The sequence below is a fragment of the Vipera ursinii genome (genome assembly GCF_947247035.1).
Source record: "Vipera ursinii genome assembly, chromosome: 6".
In the NCBI taxonomy this organism is placed as follows: Eukaryota; Metazoa; Chordata; class Lepidosauria; order Squamata; family Viperidae; genus Vipera; species Vipera ursinii.
In genome coordinates, this window is record NC_139515.1 from 13,492,728 (window position 1) to 13,519,219 (window position 26,492).

Sequence of the window (26,492 nt, forward strand, 5' to 3'; positions counted from 1 at the left end):
TTCAACAAGGCCACGCTTGGAATTTATTTATTTATTAAACTTCCCATGTCTAGGAAGCTTATAATCATTAAAAAAAAACCAAGATGAAACATTTTATTTCTTTTCTTCCAGTCAAGAGCAGTTCACATGCAGCAAATCACTGCTTCCAGTTCTGGTCACCACAATACAAAGAAGGATGCTGAGACTCTAGAAAAGAGCAAAAAGGGAAGCCTCTGGGGGAGATGGGAGGTTTAGGACTAGGAAATATAAATAAATATAAATAAAATAAATAAAGTAAAACAAAGTTAACAAGGGGTCTAGAAGGGGACTAAGCTATGTGATGAATGGTTAAGGGAACATGGTATGTCTAACCTAGTTCATGATAGCTTCCAGTACCTGAGGGGTAGTCATAGAGAAGAGCTGGTTGACCTGTTCTCCAAAGCACCTGAGGGCAGGATGAGAAGTCATGGGTGGAAGCTTGTTAAAGAGAGATCTAACCTGGAATTAAGGAGAAATTTCCCGACAGAATGATTAATTAATGGAACAGCTTGCCTCCCGAAGTTGTGGCTGCTCCGTCATTGGAGGTTTTAGATTGAACAACCATTGTCCAGAACGGTATAAGGTCTCCTGCCTTGATCAGGGGGTTGGACTAGAAGACCTCCAAGGTCTCTCTCAGTTCTATGATTCTACAATCTTATGAATGAATGAACCTTTATTGTCAAAGTACAACCATGTATACATTGAGATTGGCTGAGCCTCCCTTCGGGCCCCCACCCCCAACTCACAGTGACACAAACCATCTTATTACACCATGTGAGATAATTGCACAACACACCGGCTTTTATCTCTGACAAAGCTCATGCATGGGTAATTTGAAGTCTTCCAAAAGCAGTTTTTCAGCTGTTTTGTTCTCTCTCATTGTCTTGAAGACCATCACAAAGGAGGTTGAACACAGAAATGTAATGATCTGTGATAAAAAAAAATGCTTATTTATGTGGTCCCTGTTGGTATTTTGTGCAGCGTGGTTTTGCTATAATTGGATATAATTCTTTCCACGGTATAAATGTTTTTGTTTCTGTTGCTTATTGTAGGACAACGTGACAGACAACAGAATAATAATTGAGTCTCCTCAGCTAAATGAGTTTGAAACTCTAACCGCCAAGTTTCATTTTGTGGATCTGGCAGGATCAGAACGATTAAAACGTACAGGGGCAACTGGAGAGCGAGCCAAAGAAGGCATATCTATCAATTGTGGACTAGTAAGTTTAAATTCCTATCCCACCTTGTGAGTAACCACACTCACTTAAAGGTGATACAGAAATCTATAATATAGAGGATGAGCTTTTTTTTTTTTAATAAAGTCACCCAGCTGGCTTTCACCCTAAGGTAGGTCTAGAACTCACAATCTCCTGGTTTCTGAGCCAGTAGCTTGACCACTGCACACAAGTGATTCTTATATCCCTATTACATCTTTTAGTTTTGAGGTAGGCTGTAAAAAAATCAGTTAAATTGCAAATCTGCTTAGGACTCTTCATATAATTGCTATATGTATTTCATAGCCACATTCTGTTTTTGATTTTATGAGTTGTCCAGCATGAGAGCAAAGATGCTGGCATAAATTTATTCTTAAGGAAGTTTTTTTGATTGCATGCTTGAAATTGGCCAGGGTTCAAAGAAACATTTTTGTACAAGAAAACAGCTTGCAATTGAAGTTTTATTTACATGACTTCTTCTGATTTAGGGGCACTTCTGCATAGCTCTTATTCACTAACAAACCACTTTGAAGCTAACTGTGATCATTATGTTTTCTGCAGATGTGAGTGGTCAGAAGTGGCAAGGAATGCCATGAGTTATTGCTCACACTCTAGTAGACCAAGGGAGGGAAATAATAATTATTATTCCTTAGTGCCCCATTTCAAAAAAGTCTCCAGAAATCTCCTTACGCTCAACTCCATACTCAAGAAACACACGCTGAATTGCTAGCATAGTATGTCTTTTCTAATCATTAAAAAAAAATCTGTGAAGGAGAAATTGCAAAGAAGGCAAGCTATCATTCCTCTGTCATAGTGAAAATTGTTGAAAAGTACACTCACAGTTTTTATAACCACAAATCTTTCTTAACAATTCTAGTCATAGTTGCAGTGAAGGAGTGGAAGGGTCTGATTCTAAACAAAGTCTGCAGACAGCGATCTGGAATAGGATGCTTTAGAAGTGGGAAGATGCTATAGAAGCAAAAAAACCAAAACAAAACAAAACCTTAGTGCCTTCCTCTTCCATACAAAAAGAGAAAAAAGGGAAAAATTAATTGCCACTTTCCCTTTTACAAGATAGTAGCTGGAAAAAAACGCAGCTTCTTCCAGAAATAAGGTGTAAACGAACAAAACTGTTATCCAGGTAGTCCTTGGCTTGTGAATAGTCTCTTAACAACTATGTGAAATTATAACAAGCCTTGAATGAGCACTTTGCGGTAGGTAAAGTACTTCTGGCCATTGTAAAACGTGAGACAGATAGACACACACCTACACGTGAGATCATATGACTCATATTTTGTGCTCTTGGCAACCAGCTCATGTTTACAAGATTGCAATTTGTGACTTTTTTACCGGTTTTGGAACAATGTGTTTGCTTTTACAATGGGTGGTGCTTGCTTAATGACTGTGGTGACTCACTTAAGATCTACTGAAAAAAGTTCATAAAATTGAGTCATGTGAGTGCCTTGACTTACAACCATGGTGACAACTAAAACTCCCGCCTCAGTGGTGGTCATAAGTCAAGGACTGTAATTCAAGTCTGTCCCCTTTGCCCAGGGGCTCTGCCTGTAAATAATTGCAAACAGCCCAGATCCTCCTTAAGGTGGCTTTGGAGGATAATAGGCATTTATTTAAGAGCCATGGTGGCTCAGTGGTTAAAATGCAGTACTGCTCACTGCCAGCAGTTCGATTCTGACCCGGTCAAGATTGACTCAGTCTTCCATCCATCCGAGGTCGGTAAAACGAGGACCCAGATTGTTGAGGGCAATAGGCTGACTCTGTAAACCGCTTAGAGAGGGCTGTAAAGCACTGTGAAGCGGTATATAAGTCTAAGTGCTATTGATACTTCCTACTTCCCCAAAACAAGCATTTCATTGAAGCATCTTGTCAATTTGTCATGCTGCCTTTCTCCTTTAAAGGTCTGTAAACAAAATGCAGTCTTAGCTGAAACTAAGGTATTCAACTCACAGAAGGCTTCCTGCCCATGAAAAAATAGACTGCCCTGAAATTTGCAGAGCTGTTGTGTATGGAAAGAGATATTTTTCTTGCAGATTGTGCTACACAGCTCTTGAGTTACTTGATTTTTGTCAGTGATGTTTTGATTTAATTTATGCTTACGTATGTTTGTGAAGGTTTTTTTTTAACCAATGAGATTTTTATATTTTCAGCTGGCGTTGGGCAATGTAATAAGTGCGCTGGGAGATAAGAGTAAGAAGGTGACTCATGTACCATACAGAGATTCAAAATTAACACGACTATTGCAAGATTCTCTTGGAGGGAATAGGTATGAGCAAGTATTTAATCAAATACATCTTGTTTGGAAGGAAGGATGAAAAACTTTGATTGACTTGCTGTTCTTGTGATTAATAAGCACGAATTGATAGATGCTGTATGTCTGCGTTTAAGTGTTTCTTCTACTTTACAGAAGTGCAAAGTGTTAAATGGCAGAATTCTTTCTTATGACCTTGTAAATATTTTTAGGAATAAGCAGAAATAAAGCTGGTTTTTATAGAATGCAAATAAATTATTTTCTTTTAAAAAATTACATCTCCCAATGAACATAGAATAATAGAGTTGGAAGGGACCTTGGATGTCTTCGAGTCGAACTCCTGGCTCACGTAGGAGACCCTATACCAGGGGTAGGCAACCTCGGTTCTTTTATGACTCACGGACTTCAACTCCCAGAATTCCTGAGTCAGCATGGCTCAGCTTGGAAATCTCTCCCTTTTCCCTCAGCATGGCTGGCTCAGGAATTCTGGGAGTTGAAGTCCACGAATCATAAAAGAGCCAAGGTTGCCTACCCCTGTCCTATACCTATTCTAATTCAGACAAATGGTTGTCCAGTCTCTTTTTGAAAGCCTCCGGTGATGGAGCACAACTTCTGAAGGCAAGCTAATCCATTTACTTAAGATGGATGCACAGATACCTAATGTTTAATTCCATTACATTTATAAACTAAAGTAGAACCAGAAAGATACGTAGATTTGTCTGTCTCGGTCTCTTACAACAACTTGTTTTCTATTACTGTTTTCAGGGTTCAACCATCCCACTTTTTTTTTTTACAGCCCATGGAAAAAAGTCCCTTTGGACCATACCCCAATTGTATTTTTTATTATTCTAATAGCTAGAGGAAATGTAATAAAAATAAATAAAAAGCTTGAGTAGTATTGTGGTGATTAAAGACACAAGATGTCATTTTTTATGTATAATTATCGGTGAATTTTCAGTAATTAGTAATCTGCATTTAAGTTAACTTAATTTAATAATTATGGGTTATTATGTGCAAAATCATCTCACATTTGGTTATTTGATTTTAGGATAATAATGTTTCCTCTGCTGCTCAACAGCAATCAACATGTAGTCCTCAGTGGAATTACATCTACTGTACATGGAGGAAAATTTGCAATGGGGTACCTGAAAGTTCTGCCTTGGGTCTAGTACTCTTCAACATCTTGATAAATGAGCTAGATGAGGGGATAGAAGGAGAACGTATCAAATTTGCAGTTGGCACCAAGCTGCAGGGAATAGCCAATAATTTAGAAGTTACACTCAATATTCAGAAGGATCTTGACAGACCTGAACACTGGGCCCCCTCCAACAAAATGCGATTCAGTGGTGAGAAACGTAAGGCCTTACACATAGACAGGAAAAACTAAATATACAGGTATAAAATATGTGGTACCTGGCTCAATAGTAGCAACAGTCAAGAGAGATCTAGGCGCCCTAGTGAATCACCAATTAAGTATGAGCCAGCAGTGTCCTGCTGCTATGAAAAAAGCTAATGCAGTCCAAGGTTTCATCAATAGTTTCAAGATCATGTGAAGTGGTAATACCACTTTATGCTGCACTAGGGAGACCACTTGGAATGTTGCAGTTCTGATCACCATGATACCAAAAGGATGTTAAGATGCTAGAAAGAGTGCAGAGAAGAGGAACATGTGTGATAAGGGGTCTGGAGGTTAAACTGTATGATGAACCATTGAGGGAACTAGTATCTAGTCTAGTCTACCAAAGAGAAAAACGGGGGGGGGGGGACACATGATAACTGTCTTGCAGTACTTGAGTGGCTGACTCAGAGAAGAGAGGCTTGACCTATTCTCTAAAGAAGGGGTCTCCAACCCCTGGTCTTTGCACCAGTACTGGTTCATGGCCCGTTGGGAACCAGGCCGCGCAAGGAGTGGGTAGGCAAATGAAGCTTTACTTGCATATGTGTGGGATTAGATTGCACACGGGAAACCGTCCCCTTCCCGTCTCAGTCCATGGAGCTAAAAAGGTTGGAGACTGCTGCTCTAAAGCACCAGAGGTAAGGACAAGAAAAAATCGATGAGAAAACATTGAAGAGAGATGCAACTTGACTAAGGAGAAATTTCATGACAGTGAGAGCAGTTAGACAGGGGAAAGGCTTATCTCCCGGAGTTGTGGTGCACGATCAGTGGAAGTCTTAAAGAAGAGACTGGACTGCTATTGTCTGGAATGGTACAGGGACTCCTGCTTGAGCAGGGGGTTGGACTAGAAGACCTCCAAGGCCCCTTCCAATTCTATTATTCTATGTTCTGTGTTCTATGGTTCTTGAAAAAAAAACCTTTGAAGTACTTGAGTGAATGTAGTATTGAAGGTTCTAGCTGCGAGGCTATCTAGTTGATAATTGTGTTTTATGAGTATCTCTGCACGTGCATCTTTGTTGATTATTCTGTCATTTCAACATGTTATTTAAAATGCCAACAAATAAAAAACATCTGGAGAGGGGAATTCTCCAGAAATTCTACACTTTTTGGCCAAAATGGCTTTTTGTACTCAAATATTTTTTTTACATTTGTTCAGCAAATTATTTTGTTTATATATGAAACCTAAATTTCATGGGCCAATTGCAGAGAAATTGTGAATGTGTAATGCCTGATTTTCCATCAAATCTGAGAATATGTAATTGTAATTATATCACTTTGTATGAATAGCCTAGTTCACAGGTCGGCAACCTGCGGCTCCGGAGCCGCATGCGGCTCTTTGAGCCGTCTCTTGCGGCTCCCAGCCGCCCGGTGCGCGCGCACCTCTTCCAACGGGCAGTGGTGCGCGCGCACCTCTCCAAATGGAGAGTGGCACCGCCCGTTTGGAGAGGTGCACGCGCACCTCCCCGAATGGGCGGAGGTGCGCGCGCACCTCCCCAAACCTTTGGAGAGGTGCGCGCGTACCTCCGCGCGAATGGGCAGCGGTGCCGCTCTTTGAGGAAGCTGCCGCGGCCCGTCTGTGAAGCTGCCGAAAGCGGCAGCTTAGCAGACGGGCCGCGGCAGCTTCCGCAAAGAGCGGCGCCCCTGCCCATTCCGAGAGGTGCGCGCGCACCTCTCCGAACGACCGGAGGTGCGCGCGCACCTCCCCAAACCTTTGGGGAGGTGCGCGCGTACCTCCGCGCGAACGGGCAGCGGTGCCGCTCTTTCAGGAAGCTGCCGCTTTCGTAAACTGCCGTAAACTGAGCGCCCACGCAGCCTTCTCCCCTGAGGTGCGCAAATGGCGGCCGAGGCGCTCCGACGGGCCGGCGAGCGAGCGAGCGGGCGGCCTTGGGTCTCCGCCCCACTCCGGGGCTCACCTTCACGCGGCTCACGCTGGCCTCGAGCCGCAGCTGTTGCACCACTTTCTTCATAGCGGCTACGTTGGAGGCGCCGGACATGGCCCCCTCCCTCCCTCCCTCCCTCACGCCACTTCACTCCGAGCGACGCCGAACCCGTAAAAACGCCGCCGCTGGCAACGGGGTGGGGCGGGGGAGGTTGTGTTTTTTTTTTTTTTGCTTCTCGGAACTTTCGGACAAGTTTCCGGCGCTTGGAAAACTCCCCCGCCTATAGACTCTCGAGACGGGTGGGAGTTGGGAGTGGTGGTGGGGGGGGAGGGGGGAGGAAAGACTCGTGCGCAGCAGCGCGCGCTGGCGGGCTCCCTGCGCAAACTCGGCCGGGCGCTTCCCCCCCCGAAGCGGAAGTCGAAGTTGCCCGTTGGAAATTAAGTTTGAGAAGCTGAGCGGGCGGGGCTTCCCGTCCCGTCTCGAGCGGCAGGAGAGGAGAGGAGGCCGGCGGGGGGTGGGGGGAGGGGCAGCCGCGCAACGAACTTTCCTCAGTTTCCTCGCTAAAGTCCCTTGGGGCGTCGGCCGCGTGTCGTCGGTCGGGAAGGCAGGCTTTGTACTGCTGCAACAGTTGGGGGACGTAACTGCTGGGAAAACAACAACAACGACAACTCCACGCTTTCGGCAGCTTCCTTAAAGAGCGGCGCCGCTGCCCCTTCGCACGGAGGTACGCGCGCACCTCCCCAAAGGTTTGGGGAGGTGCGCGCGCAACTCCGGTCGTTCGGAGAGGTGCGCGCGCACCTCTCGGAATGGGCAGGGGCGCCGCTCTTTGCGGAAGCTGCCGCGGCCCGTCTGCTAAGCTGCCGCTTTCGGCAGCTTCACAGACGGGCCGCGGCGGGCTTCCTGAAAGAGCGGCACCGCTGCCCATTCGCGCGGAGGTACGCGCGCACCTCCGGTCGTTCGGAGAGGTGCGCGCGCACCTCTCGGAATGGGCAGGGGCGCCGCTCTTTGCAGACGGGCCGTCGCCATCGGGCAACCGGGAACCGGTTCCATCTCATTTTTAAAAAAATGGCAGCCGCATGCGTCCGCGCATGCGCAAAAAACCTTTTTGCGCATGCGCGTGCATGGACACACGCACGCGGCTCCCTCTTTTTTTAATTTGTGATGGAACCGGTTCCCAGTGGCTCTTTTTCTTTTTTAGGTTGCCGACCCCTGGCCTAGTTACAAAATGACACAGATTTCTGTCAATATTTGGTCTCTTCTATCAAGGTGTTGTAATTAAGCTTTCATTTATTAATGCTTGGCCAGCAACATGTTTTTGATTATTTTAACAGTTGTTTCCATAAAATGAATAGCAGTTCTTTTTTACCTCCAGCCAAACAATCATGATAGCTTGTGTAAGCCCTTCAGACAGAGACTTTATGGAAACGCTGAACACCCTAAAGTATGCAAACCGAGCAAGAAATATCAAGAATAAGGTGATGATTAATCAGGATAGGGCTAGTCAACAGATCAATGCTCTGCGAAGTGAAATAACTCGATTGCAGTTGGAACTCATGGAATATAAAACGGTAAAATTTGTTGGGATCTGTTCTTTTTTTTTTTTAAAAAAAAAGCAAATTTATTATGATTGTCTTTGCTATAATGTAATGTGAATAATTACACTTTGAAACTCCCCACTTGTCCCCCTCCCTCTGCCTCGAGTGGCAGATTGAGTTGCCTTAGGACTGGCAGACAGGTACTACATGTTTACTCAGTGCATTCCATTGCACCTTTTACCTTTGAATCCAAGGCCATCTTATTCATAAAGTCTAATTCTTACATGTTCCTACCTGTTGAAAGACCCAAGTCCAATGAAGGAAAGAAAGCTTACAGTTCACAGCTAGCAGAAAAATTAGCTACCGGTTCTGCCAAAGTAGTGCGAACTGGCTGAATCCCACCACTGCTGCATCCACTTGCCACAGCACCCTGCTGCCTTTCTCCATAGTACTCACTGGCCTTCTGGCCTGTTTGTCAGCCACCTTGGACATGCAGCTTCCTGTTGGCTTCTTCATTGACTTTGCTAGTCAGAGGTTGGCAGGAAATTTCAAGTGAAGTCCTCATTTAACAACCCACATGCCTCACTTAAGGATGGAAATGGGACTGCCAACATTGCCATTGCTAAGCAATGCAGTCATATGATGCTGTGCTTTGGGACTGCATAGCTTAGCAATGGTAATTTTGGTACCAATTACCATTGTTAAATGAGGTCTTTATCATGTAGGAGTACTTGAGCATATTTGAAGCATATGTGAAACATTTTAATATAATTTCATTCCAAACAAACTACAATTCATTGTTCAGAACTAGATAAGATGTTACATTGACAGTTTTCCTATTTTTCAGAAGAGATCTTGTTAAGTTTAGCCCCCACCGGCAAAGACATTGTTTTGTTTTCTTTTTTTTAAAGGGTAAAAAGATCATTGATGAGGAAGGTGTGGAAAGTATTAATGACATGTTTCATGAAAACGCCATGCTGCAGACGGAAAACAACAACCTGCGAGTTAGGATAAAGGCAATGCAAGAGACTATAGATGCCTTGAGAGCTCGAATCACGCAGCTCGCAAGTGAACAGGCCAACCAGGTCCTTGCTAGAGCAGGTAATGTGTACTTTTATCACTTAAATTGCTGTATGAATGGCTGTCTGAGGAAGCTTTGCAAATAGCTGAGGAAAGGAGGAAAGCGAAAGGCAAGGGAGAAAAAGAAAGATATGCCCAATTGAATGCAGAATTCCAGAGAATAGCTAGAAGAGATAAGAATGCCTTCTTAAATGAACAGTGCAAAGAAATAGAAGAAAACAATAGAATAGGGAGGACCAGAGATCTTTTCAAGAAAATTGGAGAGATGAAGGGAACGTTTCATGCAAAAATGGGCATGATAAAGGACCAAAACGGCAGGGACCTAACAGAGGCAGAAGAGATTAAGAAGAGGTGGCAAAATTACACAGAAGAACTATACAAGAATGAGCTTAACGTCCCTGATAATCACAATGAGGTGGTCACTGACCTCGAGCCAGACATCCTAGAATGTGAAGTGAAGTGGGCCTTAGGAAAGCTGAGCAACAACAAAGCTAGTGGAGGTGACAGTATTCCAGCTGAGCTATTCAAAATCTTAAAAGATGATGCAGTAAAAGTGCTACACTCAATTTGCCAGCAAATTTGGAAAACAACAGTGGCCACAGGATTGGAAAAGATCAGTTTACATTCCAATTCCAAAGAAAGGCAGTGCCAAAGAATGTTCAAACTATCGCACCATTGCACTCATTTCTCATGCTAGTAAAGTTATGCTTAAAATCCTACAAGCTAGACTCCAGCAGTATGTGGATCGAGAACTACCAGAAGTACAGGCAGGATTTCGAAGAGGCAGAGGAACCAGAGATCAAATTGCCAACATACGCTGGATCATGGAGAAAGCTAGAGAGTTCCAGAAAAACATCTACTTCTGCTTCATTGATTATGCTAAAGCCTTTGATCGTGTGGATCATAACAAACTGTGGCAAGTTCTTAAAGAGATGGGCGTACCAGACCATCTTATTTGTCTCTTGAGAAACCTATATGCAGGCCAAGAAGCAACAGTGAGAACTGGACACAGAACCACTGATTGGTTCAAAATTGGGAAAGGAGTCCGGCAAGGCTGTATCCTGTCGCCCTGCCTATTTAACTTATATGCAGAGCACATCATGAGAAAGGCAGGGCTAGATGAATCAAAAATTGGAATTAAGATTGCCGGAAGAAATATCAACAACCTAAGATATGCAGATGATACCACTCTAATGGCAGAAAGTGAAGAAGAACTAAAGAGCCTCTTGTTGCGGGTGAAGAAGGAGAGTGAAAAACTTGGGTTGAAACTAAACATTAAGAAAACGAAGATCATGGCATCCGGCCCTCTCAATTCCTGGCAAATAGATGGGGAAGAAATGGAGGTAGTGACAGATTTTATTTTCCTGGGCTCCAAGATCACTGCAGATGGAGACTGTAGCCAAGAAATTAAAAGACGCTTGCTCCTCGGGAGGAAAGCCATGACAAATCTAGACAGCACACTAAAAAGAAGAGACATCACCCTGTCAACAAAAGTGCGTATAGTCAAGGCTATAGTCTTCCCAGTTGCAATGTATGGCAGTGAAAGTTGGACCATAAGAAAGGCCGAGCGCCAAAGAATTGAGGCCTTTGAGCTATGGTGCTGGAGAAGACTCCTGCGAGTCCCTTGGACTGCAAGGCGATCAAACCGGTCAGTCCTAGAGGAGATCAACCCTGACTGCTCTTTAGAAGACCAGATCCTGAAGCTAAAACTCAAATACTTTGGCCACCTAATGAGAAGGAAGGACTCACTGGAGAAGAGCCTAATGCTGGGAAAGATTGAGGGCAAGAGAAGAAGGGGACGACAGAGAATGAGGTGGCTGGATGGAGTCACTGAAGCAGTAGGCGTGAGCTTAAATGGACTCCAGAAGATGGTAGAAGACAGGAAGGCCTGGAGGAACATTGTCCATAGGGTCGCGATGCTTCGGACACGACTTCGCAGCTAACAACAACAACAAGGAGTACTAGTTGTTTGCTAGAAAAAAAAATTAAAGGCAAGCCTTCCATGCAATTAAGTGAATGTTGTTTTTAAAGCTAACATGGGAGGGAGCAGTGAAGCTGGGATTGTTGGGAGGGCAGATGGTATCCCTTAATCCATATGGTCTGCTAACATTAGAAAGAAAGCTCCTATTTGGGACTTCCGGTTCATGTTTCCAGTGGAGCAGTCAGAAGATTCGGAATGCCGAACCCTTCGGCTGAAATTTCTTTTTGTTGGGGACCCTAAGGGGCCAGAACCCACCCTGAAGGGGTGGAATGAAGGAAGGAAATCCCAGGGACTTAGGAGAGACGGCAGTCTCCCCGAACGGTCCAAAAGAAGCCTCCCAGAAACCAACAGAAGAAAAGGCTGGCTAACTCCATTGTCCAGTCACAGCTGAAAACAATGGAAGTCACAAGCTTTTAAACTAAGCGGATTTTAAACAGCATGCTTGAATCTGGGTAAGAATATTGATTTTCTCTATCCTACCTATTTTCCTGAAAAAGAAAGTCCCAAAAATAAGAGATCTCCGGGGGGGGGGAAAGGAGGGGGATTCTACTCCCTCCTTTTGGTTACTGGAAGAGGCGAAACTTACCCTTTAGAGAGAGAGAAAAAAAGACTAGAAAGATCTGAAAAATGAGCAAATGCTGACACCTACTGGTGGGTGAGTGTTTTTTTTTCTCTGGCCCTCAAAGTTCTTAAAAAATGCAGCTGTGTAAACAAAGTGAGAGAAACAAATCTGAAGCAATGAATACTTTACAAAAGGAAACATATGATAAGCGGCAACAATTTCAAAGGACAATGATTTTAAACCACAAAGAAATACAGAACAACCTTGAGAGTATGAATCAACTTATCTCCAACTTAATTTCACTCCAAGAAATTTCGCAGGAAAATACAGTAGAGATCACTGAACATAATTCTGAGGATAGAGACTTAAAGATGGAACTGTATAAAATAAAAAATCATGATTTAATTCAAATGGGAAATATTTCAACACATCCAAGCAACTTTGAAGATAAGGAAAAGAATGAGAACAAATACTTTACAGGGAAACAAATGATGCAGCAAAACATACTGATTAAGAAAGGCAATGGCCAGAGAAAAAAGATTAAAATGGAAATCAAGAAAATAGATGATGGGACTTATCAGAGAAAATTCTTAAAAAAGAAACATTTGTTTGAATATGGCTAAAAATGGAAAAACTTTGGAATATATTACTCTTAGAGAGATGATTTTTTTTGTTAACTACGGTAATACAATAAGAAACATTTATTTGAATATGGCTAAAGAAATAGAAAAACTTTGGAATACATTACTCTTAGAGGGATGAATAATGTGTTTTGAATGAGTTAAAGGATTAGATGATTAGATCTATTGAATGGAATGCTTAAAGTTTAAATAGATTAAATACATTCTCAGCTATGGTCAAAAAGAATAAAAAATTGAGGGAATAAATATATATTAAATTAGGAGGGATACATATTTTAAGTAGTATGTTATTTTTTGTATTTCAGTGCTTTTGTCTTTTTTTCTTTTCTCTTCTTTTTCTCTTTTTTGTCTCCTCTTTTCTCTTTCTACTTTTTTACCTATTGATTAAGAAATATAAAAGTATGAGAGGGCTTATATGGGAAAAATAGAATTAAATCCACCAATGTAAATGTAGTTAATTGTTGAGAAAATTGTCACTAGTAAGAATATTTAGAATTTGGGGGGAGAAATAAGCTGAAATAAGCATGGTAACAGGATTTACGATAAGGCAACTAAAATGACAAATAGGAATATTGGAAAAACTATATACTTAATTGTTGTTTATCAAAATAATGAGAATTATTTTAATCTAATGTTTGCAAAGAAAGATACTTTGGGGTATCAACTGAAATTAACATATGGAATATAGATTATAGAAATCAATTGTTAAAGATTGTCTTATAAATGTTACCCTGACAACATACTGTTTACAAATTACTGAATGATTTATGTTGTGTTAAAAATACCAAAAAATATATATACCAAAAAAAGAAAGCAAGCTCCTATTTGGACCAGTGGAACTTTCTTTCCAGTGCAAATAGCAAGTGTGATAATGTAGATCACCTTGGCCACTTTAAGATAGGTAGACTTCCACTCTCAGAATTCGCCAGCGGCCAAGATTGAGAAACACGAGTTTGATTTGAGTGATGCCTTTCACTCGGACCCCAAAATTGTGTTGTAGGGAAGAGAGCATATTCATTTATTGTTAATTGCTTGTGTGTGTCAATATATTGCTGATCAAATTTTATAAAACTCATAAAATTTTATCGATGACGATCATTTTATGAATTTCTGTTCACGAACTAGTTCCTAGCTATGGGAACATTATTACACAGTGTTACAAAAGGCTGCAGTTTCTGGTGCTCTTGTGAAAATAGAACATAGAACATTTACACATCTCTTTAACAAGCTTCCCCCCCCCCAATTGCTCTTGTCCTGCCTCAGGTTTCATAATAATACCTGATGAAATAGCTGAGGTGTATATGAGGCTGCATTTTCTCTACAAGCCCACGCACACACGTATTGTAAAGGATACTGAACAGATTAACCATTTATTCTAAGAATTACTGGATAATCATCAGTTATGGTTATCAGTTGCCAGTTATATGAGTCATGGTGGTGCAGTGATTAGAATGCAGTATTGCATGCTAACTCTGCTCACTGCCAGGAGTTTGATCCTCACCAGCTCAAGCTTGATTCTGCCTTCCATCCTTCCGAGGTTGGTAAAATAAGGACCCAGATTGTTGGGGGCAATATGCTGACTCTGCAAACTGCTTAGAGAGGGTTGTAAAAGCACTATGAAGTGGTATACAGTATAAGTCTAAGTGCTATTGCCATGAAAAAATTAAAATCTCTCAAATTAAGAAATGCAACGAAATACGAAATATGCTTAACCAAAGTTCATCACTGTTGAAAAGCCATTCTATATTGACTCTCTCTCTCAATACTTTCACAGAATCTCTGTGAACATCCTTGGCATTTATTTGTCTTTCAGCCATTATTCTCTACTCAGTTTGATGTATGATCCAAGCTTTTTGATTATGCTCATTTTGGGGCTTAAAGTAGAAAACAATTAGGTCATTTAGATCATAGGATACAGCTCTAATTCAAAAATCCTTTGCTGATAGGATTTACAACACTTTCTGATGCACAGTGTTTAGTTAGCTGTTTAGGTTGCTGTAGCTTAGATGTTGCTAGATCAAACTAAGCAGACAAGTTTTAAAGGTGGCCATGAAGGTAGCTCTGCTTTAATACCTTACTCATTTTATGTAGTTGTCTGATTAATAAACCACTATTTATTGTCAGATTCTGCTATGAATAGTTGATGCATTACATAATTACATATTACATGTAATTAAATAATGCAGGTATGAGACTTAGCAGGACAAGCAATATGGACCAAAAAAGATTTATTTCATGTTTAAAGTTAATATATTAATCTGTTTAAAATGTCAAAAGGCAAATTAAATGCTAAAAAGGGAGTTTGAATAATAAGAGTTACTGAATATGTATAAGAAAGAATGAATTTGTTGAATGTTTGAGAAAAATACTAGCTTTGGCATAGCTGACTCAGGAATTCTGGGAGTTGAAGTCCATGAGTCATAAAAGAGCCGACGTTGCCTACCCCTGGTCTAAGTAAATCTTGTAAATACATGAATATCTGAAACAGGTGCAAGTGATTTAAAGACTACCTTATACAAATCATAATATGAACGCTATTAACACAATTAAGAAAGGAATCCACAATCTTCAACATTTTCCTAAATTATTTACATGAGGGGATAAAAGGGGAGCTCATCAAATTTGCAGAGACACCAAGCTTGGGTGGGGGGGAGGGATTTCTAATGCTTTGGAAGATGGACTCAATATTCTGAAGGACCTTAACAGACTTGAACACTGGGCCTTATCCAACAAGATGCAGTTCATTGGTGAGAAGAATAAGATTATAGACCTGGGCAGGAAAAAACAAAACGCACAGGTACCTGACTCAAGAGCTAGTAACTGTGAGAGGGATCTAGGTGTCCTAGTGGACCCCCACTCAAGTATGAGTCAGCAGTGTGCTGCAGCTACCAAAAAAGCCTATACAGTCCTGGGCTGCATCAACAGAGGTATAGTATCAAGATCATGTGAAGTGATAATATTGCTTTACACTGCACTACTGAGACCACACTTGGAACACTGTGTCCAATTCTGGTTCTTGTGGTGCAAAAAAGTTGTTGAGACCCTAGAAAGTGTACAGAGAAGACCAACAAAGATGATGATGAGCCTGGTGGCTAAATTGTATGATGGACAGTTGAGGGAGTTACTTACATCTAGTCTATCAAGCAGAAGGATTAAGGGGTACAAGTAAGTCCAATACTTAAGGAGCTGACACAGAGAAGAGGAGATTGACTTATTTTCCAAAGCACCAGAAGGCAGGACAAAAAATAATGGGTGGAAGCTTATTAAAGAGACATCCAACCTAGAAACAAGAAGAATTTCCTCACTGTGAGAATAATTAAATCAATGGAATAATTGCTTCCTGGAGTTGTGGGTGTTCAGTCACTGGAGGTTTTCAAAAATAGATTGGATAACCATTTAACTGGGATGATATAAGGCTGCTGCCTTGAGCTGGGGTTGAACTGGAAGACCGCCAAGGTCCCTTCAAACGAAATGATTCTGTGAAACTTCAGACTGGTTTATTTAAATGTTTTGATATCTTTGTGCAAGTACAATACATTTAAAAACCATGTACTTTGTGTCCATCTAATATTCAACTTAGAATCTTCTTCTTCTTCCTACAGGAGAGGGTAATGAAGAAATCAGTAATATGATTCATAACTATATCAAGGAAATTGAGGATCTCAGGTAGTATTCTGATATTGACATAATTTTTGGCTTGGTTGTGTATGATTAGAATATAAAAGATTGTACCTAATTGTTTTATTTTTGAGACAATACCTTCAGTGACTTCAGGTCCTGGATGACAAGTTCCAGAGTTCACAATCAGAATGGCTTCTTTTTCATTAGGAGGGCATAATATTTAAATGCAGACAAATTGTGGCAGTCTCAACTCTGGTTTATAAAGTAAACCAGATTAATTTGGTTTATTTATTTTATAAACTGATTTATTTCATAATCTGTGGTTAGTAAGATGTAAAATGTTAATAAGATATATATTGTAGTATATATTGTAACACTAAATTGTAGCTGATTGAATTTTTCCATCTCTTCCATATAACGTCTATATATAAAAAATAAATTATTGGAGTTCTCATATCTCACTAAGCCGTTGCCTGTTTGAACTATCTTTTATACGTTCAGTACATTAATCTTGCTGAATTATTTCTGATTTGTTTCGAGTATAAAATCAAATTGGGAATAAACAGGGAAGTGCATCATGCAAAGCTTGCAGTCAGTAATCCAGGGAAAACTGTAGATTTGCATTGTGTTTTACTGATCTAAAAAAACTTTATCCACTAACCTGATGAACAAAAAACTTACAAACCCTGGCCATATACCTATTGGCTTGTCAATATTCTTTTAACAGTGTATAGGAATTTGTGTGCTTTGTTAAAAACGTCATATAATGATGAAAATATTGTCACTATTTTTTTGTGTACATGCAATTCCATGAGCCACCTTTGGCATTTATGTGAATGAATTGCTTTGAATGTTGAATCAGCTATAATAATAATAATAATAAACCTTTATTGTCAAAGTACAACATGTGTACATTGATATTGTATTCTTATCAGTTAATTTTATATTTGACTTTTTTCTTCTGCTTTCTTTTCAATATATTTTTTTTCTTTTTCAAGAGCTAAGCTATTTGAAAGTGAAGCAGTGAATGAAAACCTTCGGCGCAACTTGTCAAGAGCTTCAACAAGGTCAACATACTTTGGTGGAACCTCAGCATTTTCTGCTTCAATGCTTCCCTCTGATAAGGAGACAATTGACGTCCTGGATCTAGCTAAAAAAGATTTAGAAAAACTGAAAAAAAAGGAAAAGAAGAAGAAAAAGAGGTAGAAGTTAAATTGAACATTTGCATAGAGTGCTTCTTAACTAGCTGAAATCTTTAATTGGATTATTGAGTATATGAATCCTGCCATCCATCTTGCAAACAAGCAAGGGCTTTACTTTATGATCAGTAATACAATAATCACTTCTTATTTGTAAGACAACAGTGAATAACATTCTTGAAGTAATCAGGACAAATTCTTTGAATTTAAATTTAAATTTAATTTTGAAGATAAAATATATAACACTGCACAGGCTAAATTTGCATAGGATGCTAACTATGATTGCCTAGTTTGTGGTGAAGTGTATCATGGGGACCCATCCAGTTTATGGTTGAGTCTTGTGAACCCAGGCAGTTGGGCTAATTCAGTTAATAGTAGTTAAGTACACCATGGAATTCTGTAATGTGTCATGGAATCACAACCATAATTTACATGCTAGATCTACAAGCTGATTTTGGTAGCTATCAGGGTTTCGTTTAATGTTACGAGTGGCATATTTTGATTTTTCTTTCATATTCAGCTTATTGCTGTGTCATTTCATTTCATATTATTTTATGTTTAGATTTTTTTGCCATTCTATAACATCTTAAAAACAAATAATCTTATATCAATTTATTATATAATCAAGGATCCAAGGAGGATTATATAGAAATATCTGTTCGTCAAGAGTATATCATTTTTCTTTATCAGCTGAGAGAGCCACTCTCAGCTTTTGAATTCTGCTTCAAAGGGCTTCTTTTCCAAAAGTGGGCCTAGGACAAACACTAAACTTGATTACATTTTATTTACACTAATAGTTCATTAAAGGTGAATAGGACTTTCTCTGGGCTCTCAGGATTTAGTAGAAGCTCAACACAGAACACTGTTTCAGATTTTTTTCCCTTTTATTCAAGCAATGAGACAGTAAAAACAAATATTTGTTTAGCATTTAGTTTTGACTTCCCAGCTATATTCTCCCCATTTTGAGTCAAACAGAACAGTGGAGTGTTGTTGTTTTTTGCTCATTAATACTTTATAGCCTGCTTTTTACCCAGATATTTATGCCCTCTATATGTTAACTTAATGCATCTGTCCATTTTTGGACAGATATATCTTGATTCTATCTACTTCCTAATTTAGAATGTAAAAAGTCCTTGTATACATTGATGGCAATTTTCCCTCTGTCGGTCAGGCTTATTTCTAAGTGGATAAAAACTTCAGTCCTCTTCATTCCTTGGGGGAATGAATCTGTACAGCAAAGACTACAACCTATGATGGTCTTTGAATTTTTAGAAACACTTCCCTGGACCATGCCCCAGAACTGTTCAGCAATCTCCTCCAGATTTGCCTTCAAACTAACGACTATTCAGAAGATAAACAATGCCCAATCCAACTCAACTCACACCATTATTTATTAAAATCTTAAATGTTCAGTAGCTGGAGCTGTCTTGAGTAATATTTGTCCCAACCGTTACACCTCTGTCCCATCTTTTCCCAGTTCTCATTCCCATAGTTCTGATAATTCAAGACTATACCTCCAGCGCCATCTCAGCATCTGCCATTATCTCTTCTTCCTTCCTATGGGAACACTTCCAATGTGAAACTAAACTATGCTCTTGCTTCCCCCTTCTCCTTCTCAACAAAATTAGGCAAAAGCATTTGTTTGAGATTCTGCATGGTTATGCAAGTAGCCAGAAGGAGACTGTAGCTAAATGCAGCTGTAATAATAAATTAATAGGATTATCATCCAACACTGTTCTATAAAACCAACTGTTCCCAAAATGGAATATTCTGTTCCTCTGAAACTTCCTGTAATGTTTTAGGTTGTTTGCATCCCTAACTGTCCAATTTTATATTTAGTACTTCCAATTTTGATAGCAATTTTTGGAAAAGTCCTGGGGTACACCCAAGGCTTTCAAGGGCATATGGTGCCTTAGGATCTCAGTTACTTTTTCTCTGCTCTTATGTGTAGATGTTCATCCTCTCATTTATAGTAAATGTAATTGACTCATGATTCTCTTCCGTTCAGCTGTGTCTGGTTTTGTTTGATTCTCAAGACCTTGCAGTTTTCTCAGCAAGGTTTTTCAGATGTGGTTTGCCATTGCCTCCTTCCTAGGGCTGTCAGAAAGTGATTAGACAAGGGTCACCCAGATGGCTTTATGCCTAAGGTGGGACTAGAACTCATGGTCTCCCATTTCAGCCAAACTAAAGTAGGTAATGTTATTTACTAAAGGCTTTAAAGCAATATTTAGCTTCAAATAAAACAAGGGTTTCGTGTTTCTTCAATAACATAATTATATATCAAAATGTGTAAGATTTATGGATTTGGTAAATTAGTTCAAAAATAGCCACCTGTCTTTATTCAACTAAGTTAAATTGTAACACAATTTTGCAGTTGCCTTCATTTACTATGTATTTCATTAACATCTGCATCTCAGTTCATAAGTTTCAGTGCCATATTTCAGCATAAACCATATTCGGCAATCATTTCTAAGCTTTCCTCGTTAAATATATATGTTTTCTTCTTCTCTTTTTTTCTTTTTTTTTCTTTGAAGTTTTTCTTTCTAATAAGGAATAATTGACACACCAAATTCTGAAGCATTATTTTACTATTGCAAAATATAGTTGAATTTCTCATTTTCAACATGGAATAGATATTTTACATATGTTGCCTTTCATTTAGAGATTCAAACTTTTCTGAGGATTTTCTCTTAGAGACACTTTTCTTTCTTTTATATTGATAAGATGAAATTATGTTAAATAAGCATTTCTGCAAGGAGTAAAAGGAAACATTGCATTCAGAACACAAATTTCAAAAAATGTACAACTTTTTTCTTCAAACCTTTCTTCTATGCATATATAATAGGATGGTACTTGTACTGCTAAAATCATGGTTTTATTAGTATGTCCAAACAGCCTGATAATAAGATTTAAAAAAAAGGTCTCAACTCAAGAACATGTCAAAATTATTTGCTGACCTGTGGAAAACAAATCCTTAGAGTAGGAACAGGAAAGAAATAAATTCATCTGTTTTGCATTCCCAATCCAGTTCAGGAATTGTAATCTACTTGGATTTAAAAAAAAAAGCTTGTAAAAATATAGAGAAAATACATATCAGAATATTGAAGTTACATTCAAAAAGCATAATCAGGATAAAACTACTTGCAAAAATATGATCTTAGAATATGAGTGCATTTGGACTTATTTTGGAAAAAAAAACCTGGAATCTATACGGAAGTAAGCTGGAATTTATTTAGGTTAATAAATTATAATGATTGAATAAAATAAATTAAAAATGATTGAACTGAATATGACAAGTTAGGAAGCTTATCTGCTCCCTTACTTTGCAGCGTTAAAGTTGTGGGCAATCTTTCCAGGATGAATGTTGAAATGCAAATGTGTTTGAAGTGCAATTTCTCATTACTCCAAGCATGGCTATTGTTATTTTGTAATGAATGAATTGCCTTTTTTTAAACTACGTTTTTTATCATCATTTTTTTTTAAAAAACTACTTTGAAATCCATGAGCTCATATGTCATTTTTTTTGTTTACCTTGTTGCTCTCGCTTTCACTGTCTGGTTTGTCCTTCATTGGCTTGGTCTTCCTGTACCTGGTGCTTTTGAAGGCTGCAGAAACTTGAGGAAAGCAGTCAAGGAGAACCAAGGTTGGAATGTTTCCCAGGTTTTTGATTGTCATTTGAAAACTAATGTTCGGATCACATGTAAAAATCATATTATTCTACATAGATCTAGCAAAGGAGTTTCATCATATAATATTTTTTTCTGGACTAATCCTTTTCCCTTGTTATTAAATTACACCCCTCCCCTAAATAAATAAATAAATAAAAGTGTAGATCTGGGATTGAAGTTAACCAGAGCAGTTTAAAGGAGGCTGGTTGTAAACTAAAACCCGTTTCAATAGGTACAGCAGATTACAAACATAACACTATTAACAGCAACGTGGCTGTCTTCAACAGATTTTTTTTCTTGAGCTCTTACCACAAAAGAATCTTGAAGTTAAAATTTTAAAATGAAGTACTCGTTCATAAATATTTAACTTCCTTCGCAAATAACCATTTTCAGTAAGCTGGAGTCGTATGTTTTTATCTGCGTGAGAACTTAACTTTCTATATTGCAAATAGAATTGGCTTGGTTTCAGAATATAACAAGTTGGACTGTAGTCACAACAACAGGATACGACTTCTTACTCATTGCAGCCCCCTGTTTCCTTATCAATCTGCTCTTGGGGGCAAGAGACTCCAAAAATGATCATGGGGTTTGAATTGTAGGGTGGAATCACCTTGAGATCACAAATCTTAATTATTTTGGCCCCATCCATTGGTTTTGCTTATTTTCTGTTATTTCAGTAATCAACTGGTAATCCAGGATAAAATCTTACAAAGAGCAGTGTTGTGTCAACTTTCTTCTATTCTACCATTCTAAAATAGCAAGGATCAATTGATATTTCCTACTTTTTGAAGCATAAAACTTGTGACAAGTGGTAATGAATTTCTTGAATTATCTAGGTATAAAAGCATAAAAACCTGGAAGACAATGGTGGTGGAAAGAGACAGCAAGAAGCATGGATTATGTATTTTCTTGGTTAAGAAGATTTTATCTTCCAAATTAGCATATTTGCATAGAGATCTGGATAGAATTTAGGGCACCATGACCTGTGTTATCAATAGTAACAGTAGTATTAACAAATACTGTATTATTTAGGTTACAAAAACTTATTTATTATTCATTACTGCTTACAATAAAATCAAGTTTTATACAGAGAATAGGGAGGAAGGTTATCTGTCCAAGGATATCTATTCACTAAAATGATGACTGGATTTTATACATCCATATTTTATGTTTTTTGCACATTTATGCATCTATAAAATGATGAATGGATTTTATGCAGAAGTATGAAATATTGCATCTAAAATCTGCAAACATTCAAATTTGAACTCCTTTAAATTGAGTTCTTCAATTCTTTATATAAATTTTAAAAGCTAAAAATCAAATTGTAGTCATTTTGATTTTGAGCCTATAAATACTGGTACAAAGCATCTATTTTTTTAATGATGTACTTTTGAATGCAAACAACTACTTGAAACATATAATTCATAATTACAGATTTTTAAAAAAATCTTCAGAAAGTTTACAATTTGAAAAACATTTTGCATGGGCATTTTCTTTGATATTCCTAAATTCTCAAAAGTACGGTAATTCTTTTTCAGAAACAAACCTGCTAATTTTAGTTTTCGTTCTATAAAGCAGGTAAGGAGTAAGAATTACTTTAAAAAATTAAGACGTGGTGAGGAAAAGGAAATACAGCTAGATATATTTTACACCAACACCATTTGCTATAGCTTTCTGACATTTTTTTAATTGTAAACCATCTTCCCCCCCATACTGTATTCATACATTACTACATATTTTACCTATTCTTTAAATTTTTCACTTCTATTTTTTGGACCTCATCAACTCTTATATTTGGTCTTATTTTTCAAAATTTGATTTAACCTCTATACATGCATAACTTCTCCTTTCTTCACCTATTTTGCAATTGTGTCCTCATTTATTCTCTGTATCCAGTAGAAGAAAATTCTGATTAAAACACTTCATATGGCTTATGCACATTCCTACTGTACATTTTTTCTTCTTTTGACAAACATTTCTTGCAACAGTCCACATACTACTCACTGTTGTTCTAGCAATACTTGCATATCTTCAATTTTACTTATCCCTTTTCCCATCTTTAGTAAACATTCTACAAAGTTTTACAACTCACCCATTTGGTCTAGTTCTTCATTTATGTAAAGCATCATAAAACATTCTTACTTGTAAAGCAAAACCATCTTGGGTTTTGGTAAATGAATGGTCAGATCAAACTCATTCATCATATTATCTTTCTCCTGTTGGCTGCAGTAATTCAGGTTTTCAACCAACAAGATAACATCACATCCCCAACCAACACTGATTTAATAATACAGGACTCATACTAACTTTCTGCAATCATTCTAGGTTTGCTGTAGTTTCTTTCACAAATAATATTTTCTCTCATGTCCATTTTCCTCAGGATTACTGCTGACATTATCAAATAATGGTTTGACCCTATTCAAAGTCTCTTAATCCCTCTTATAGCTATTACTAATTCTCTTAATCTTACATCATAAGCAATTAAATCAAGTTGTGCTCTTTCATTCAGCAGCTGTGGCAGTGGTTAGAACGCAGTAGTAAGACCACACTTGGAATATTGCATCCAGTTCTGGTTGCCACAGTGTAAAAAAGATGTTGAGACTCTGGAAAGAGTGCAGAGAAGAGCAACAAAAATGATTAGGGGCTGGAGGCTAGGGGCGACATGATAGCAGTGTTCCAGTATTTGAGGGGCTATCACAAATATGAGGCGGTAAACTATTTTCCAAAGCACCAAAAGGCAAGACAAGAAACAATGCATGGAAACTAACCAAGGAGAGAAGCAACCTAGAACTAAGGAGAAATTTCCTAATGGTGAGAGTAATCAACCAATGGATGAGTTTGCCTTCAGAAGTTGTGGGTGCTCCACCACTGGAGGCTTTCAAAAAGAGACTGGACAACCATTTGTATGAAATGGAGTGGGGTCTCCTGCTCTAGCAGGGGGCCCAACTAGAAGACCTCCAAGGTCCCTTCCAACTATATTATTCTATGTTTTTTCTACATATCCATTCATGACACCCAACAGAATAGGTTTTTCTCTGGATTCTGTTTGTTCAAAATAGCACAATTTCCCCCAAAACCCTATTTCTTTCCTTGTCACCATTGATTGCATTGTAACATGCAGCTTTCATGAGCAAGTGGATTCCTATTTCATGTTGACAACAACCAGCATGCCACAAATTATGTTTTTGCATCCCCTTTTTACAGGTAAGGAGAGTCCAGGGCAACATTAAAGGGCTTCTGTGGAAATTATTCTAAATATCTGCTGAAGAAAGTTGCTTGGAATTGGATTCTATTTGTATAGATCCTATGGAGTTGCCTGAGGAATTGGCTTGCCTGATTATCTGGAAAGAAATTGAATTTGTTGGTCCAGATGATCAAGGGTCTTTGAAGCTATGCCCTTTATGATTTGTTAAAGCCTCCTTGATGTCTTAGCAGTTTTTAATGTCATTGATCATGTATCTTGCTGGACCATGCTAGTTAGTTTTGTTGTTGTCCAGTATTACAAGTGCTGCTAAAGCTTAGATTTACCCCCAATCCACAATTGGAATTTCCAGTATAGACAATATTTAGCAAACCAACTTACTGTTGTGCATTTCATATTAACAATGTGTTTCAAAACCAGTTTGATTGAATCGCCAATCAGACTTTCCATATGAAATCCAACTTGATTTGATCATAAGATACATTTGGGATATTCTACCCTTCAGAAAAGTTTAGTAGTAATTTAACTTTAAAATTGAATTGACTATGGTCAAGCAATAGTCCACATTCACTTTAATTTTCCTTACTCTGGTGATTTAAATTTTATAGTAATATTTACCTTTTCAATGTATCCATCTTTCTATAAGGATTTAACAAAGTATGCTTTGGTGGCCAGAAAAAAAAGAAAGAGTAGGGAAGGATAAAAGTTACCCATCCCAAAACCTTGAATGCAGATGAATTGTGTTCATTTGAAATGGTTGATAAAAATAATACATTTCAGAATAAGTGCCGGAGGTATTAATTAAAAATAGGACAAAGGTTGAAATAGAAGAGATTTAATCATACTTTTAGATTAGTAACCTATTTTGCAATAAACATAGGATAAGCATTTCATATCCAGATATATACTATGTTAGGCAGCTGAAATTGTGCAGAATTGATTTGGTCTATCTGTTCAGTTCAATTTGGACCAATCTAAAATTTGGACTGATTGATTTTTGAGACTGATTTTAAAAGGGATTTTGCACAGCACAAGAAGTTTTACTGAATGATCAAATCAAATTGGAGGCATATGATTTCATATGGAAAATCTTATTTGAATGTAGATTCAACCAAACATATTTTGAAACAAATTGAAAAAGTACAATTATGCACACCCATATCAAGCATATAATAAAATTTAAATACCTGGCTAATCTTTTATTATACTCATTCAAATTTCAAGGAGCACTACTTCAGCTTCAAAGTAGTAGAAGGAAAATCTTAACGATGAATGTATTTCAGGCAGCTTATCTAAAATTATAGTTGTGGTTTGTTTTTGTTTTTTAAAAAATCTAGATCCATTATTGAGAGATATTAAAGATGCAATTCTAAATTCCGTTTCTAGGAATTGAACTCCATTTAGCACAGTGGAATTTATTAAGATGTTATTTCATGCATTGCAGTAATTACAATGCCTATATCCTTTTACTCTTTATTTTCACTTATTTCAACATTGCAATTTCTTAGGGTTGGTCTTGGAAGTGGTTTCAGATTTTTGCGCATTTTTTCTTCTGCTTTTTAAAGTGTTAACTTTATGAGTGTACATAATTATTATATGTACATATATATGCCTTTGGGTTTTCTCCTGTGGTTCTAGCTTTACATCCAGCTTAACCGTACACTGCTCTGGCATGAAATAGGCAGACTCTCTCTGCAGACATTCTAACGGATCTTATCTATATTTCTGTAAAGCTTTGGCTATGCAGTGCCATCTCTTGTTTCAGGGTTATTGTGCTAACTTTCTTTCTGAATCCTCAAAATGCTGTATTGTGCATGGAATGCAGAGTTGAGTCTAGCATTGAATATTTATGGTATTTGAACTTGCAAAAAAGTTTGTGTAACATTTAAACTGTTATTCTTTAGAAAGTTGTTTGACTTAAGGGGGGAAACATATGCTTCCGATTGTTAAATGCCCCCTCCCCTTTGAATTTTCCCCCATAGTGCTATTAAAGAAGAAAACACAGATAATGAGCAGGAGAAAAAAGATGAAAAGGGAATTTCTGAAAGAGAGAATAATGAGCTGGAAACAGTAAGTATTGTGATAATACATCTTTTTTTTATTGAAAAGTTTTACAGTACATTTTTAAATACAAAAACCCTCCCAACCCCCTCCCCTCTCCCCAAACCTCCCCAACTCTCCCCTCCCACTCTCCCCTCCCCGACTTCCCAGACCTAAATACAGGGTATA

At 38.4% G+C, this 26,492-nt stretch overlaps 1 protein-coding gene across 5 annotated transcripts in view; it reads left to right on the forward strand.

Annotated features, from left to right (window-relative positions):
• Positions 1–26,492, forward strand: part of KIF21A (kinesin family member 21A) — a 103,860-nt gene that overhangs the window by 37,042 nt on the left and 40,326 nt on the right. For all 5 annotated transcript variants that reach the window (XM_083366229.1, XM_083366231.1, XM_083366230.1 and 2 more), the window contains exons 6-12: positions 1,071–1,238; positions 3,398–3,513; positions 8,147–8,342; positions 9,221–9,410; positions 16,176–16,239; positions 17,193–17,396; positions 26,246–26,333. In XM_083366229.1, coding sequence (XP_083222355.1) covers positions 1,071–1,238; positions 3,398–3,513; positions 8,147–8,342; positions 9,221–9,410; positions 16,176–16,239; positions 17,193–17,396; positions 26,246–26,333 — 1,026 coding nt within the window. The remainder of the gene's footprint in view (positions 1–1,070; positions 1,239–3,397; positions 3,514–8,146; positions 8,343–9,220; positions 9,411–16,175; positions 16,240–17,192; positions 17,397–26,245; positions 26,334–26,492) is intronic.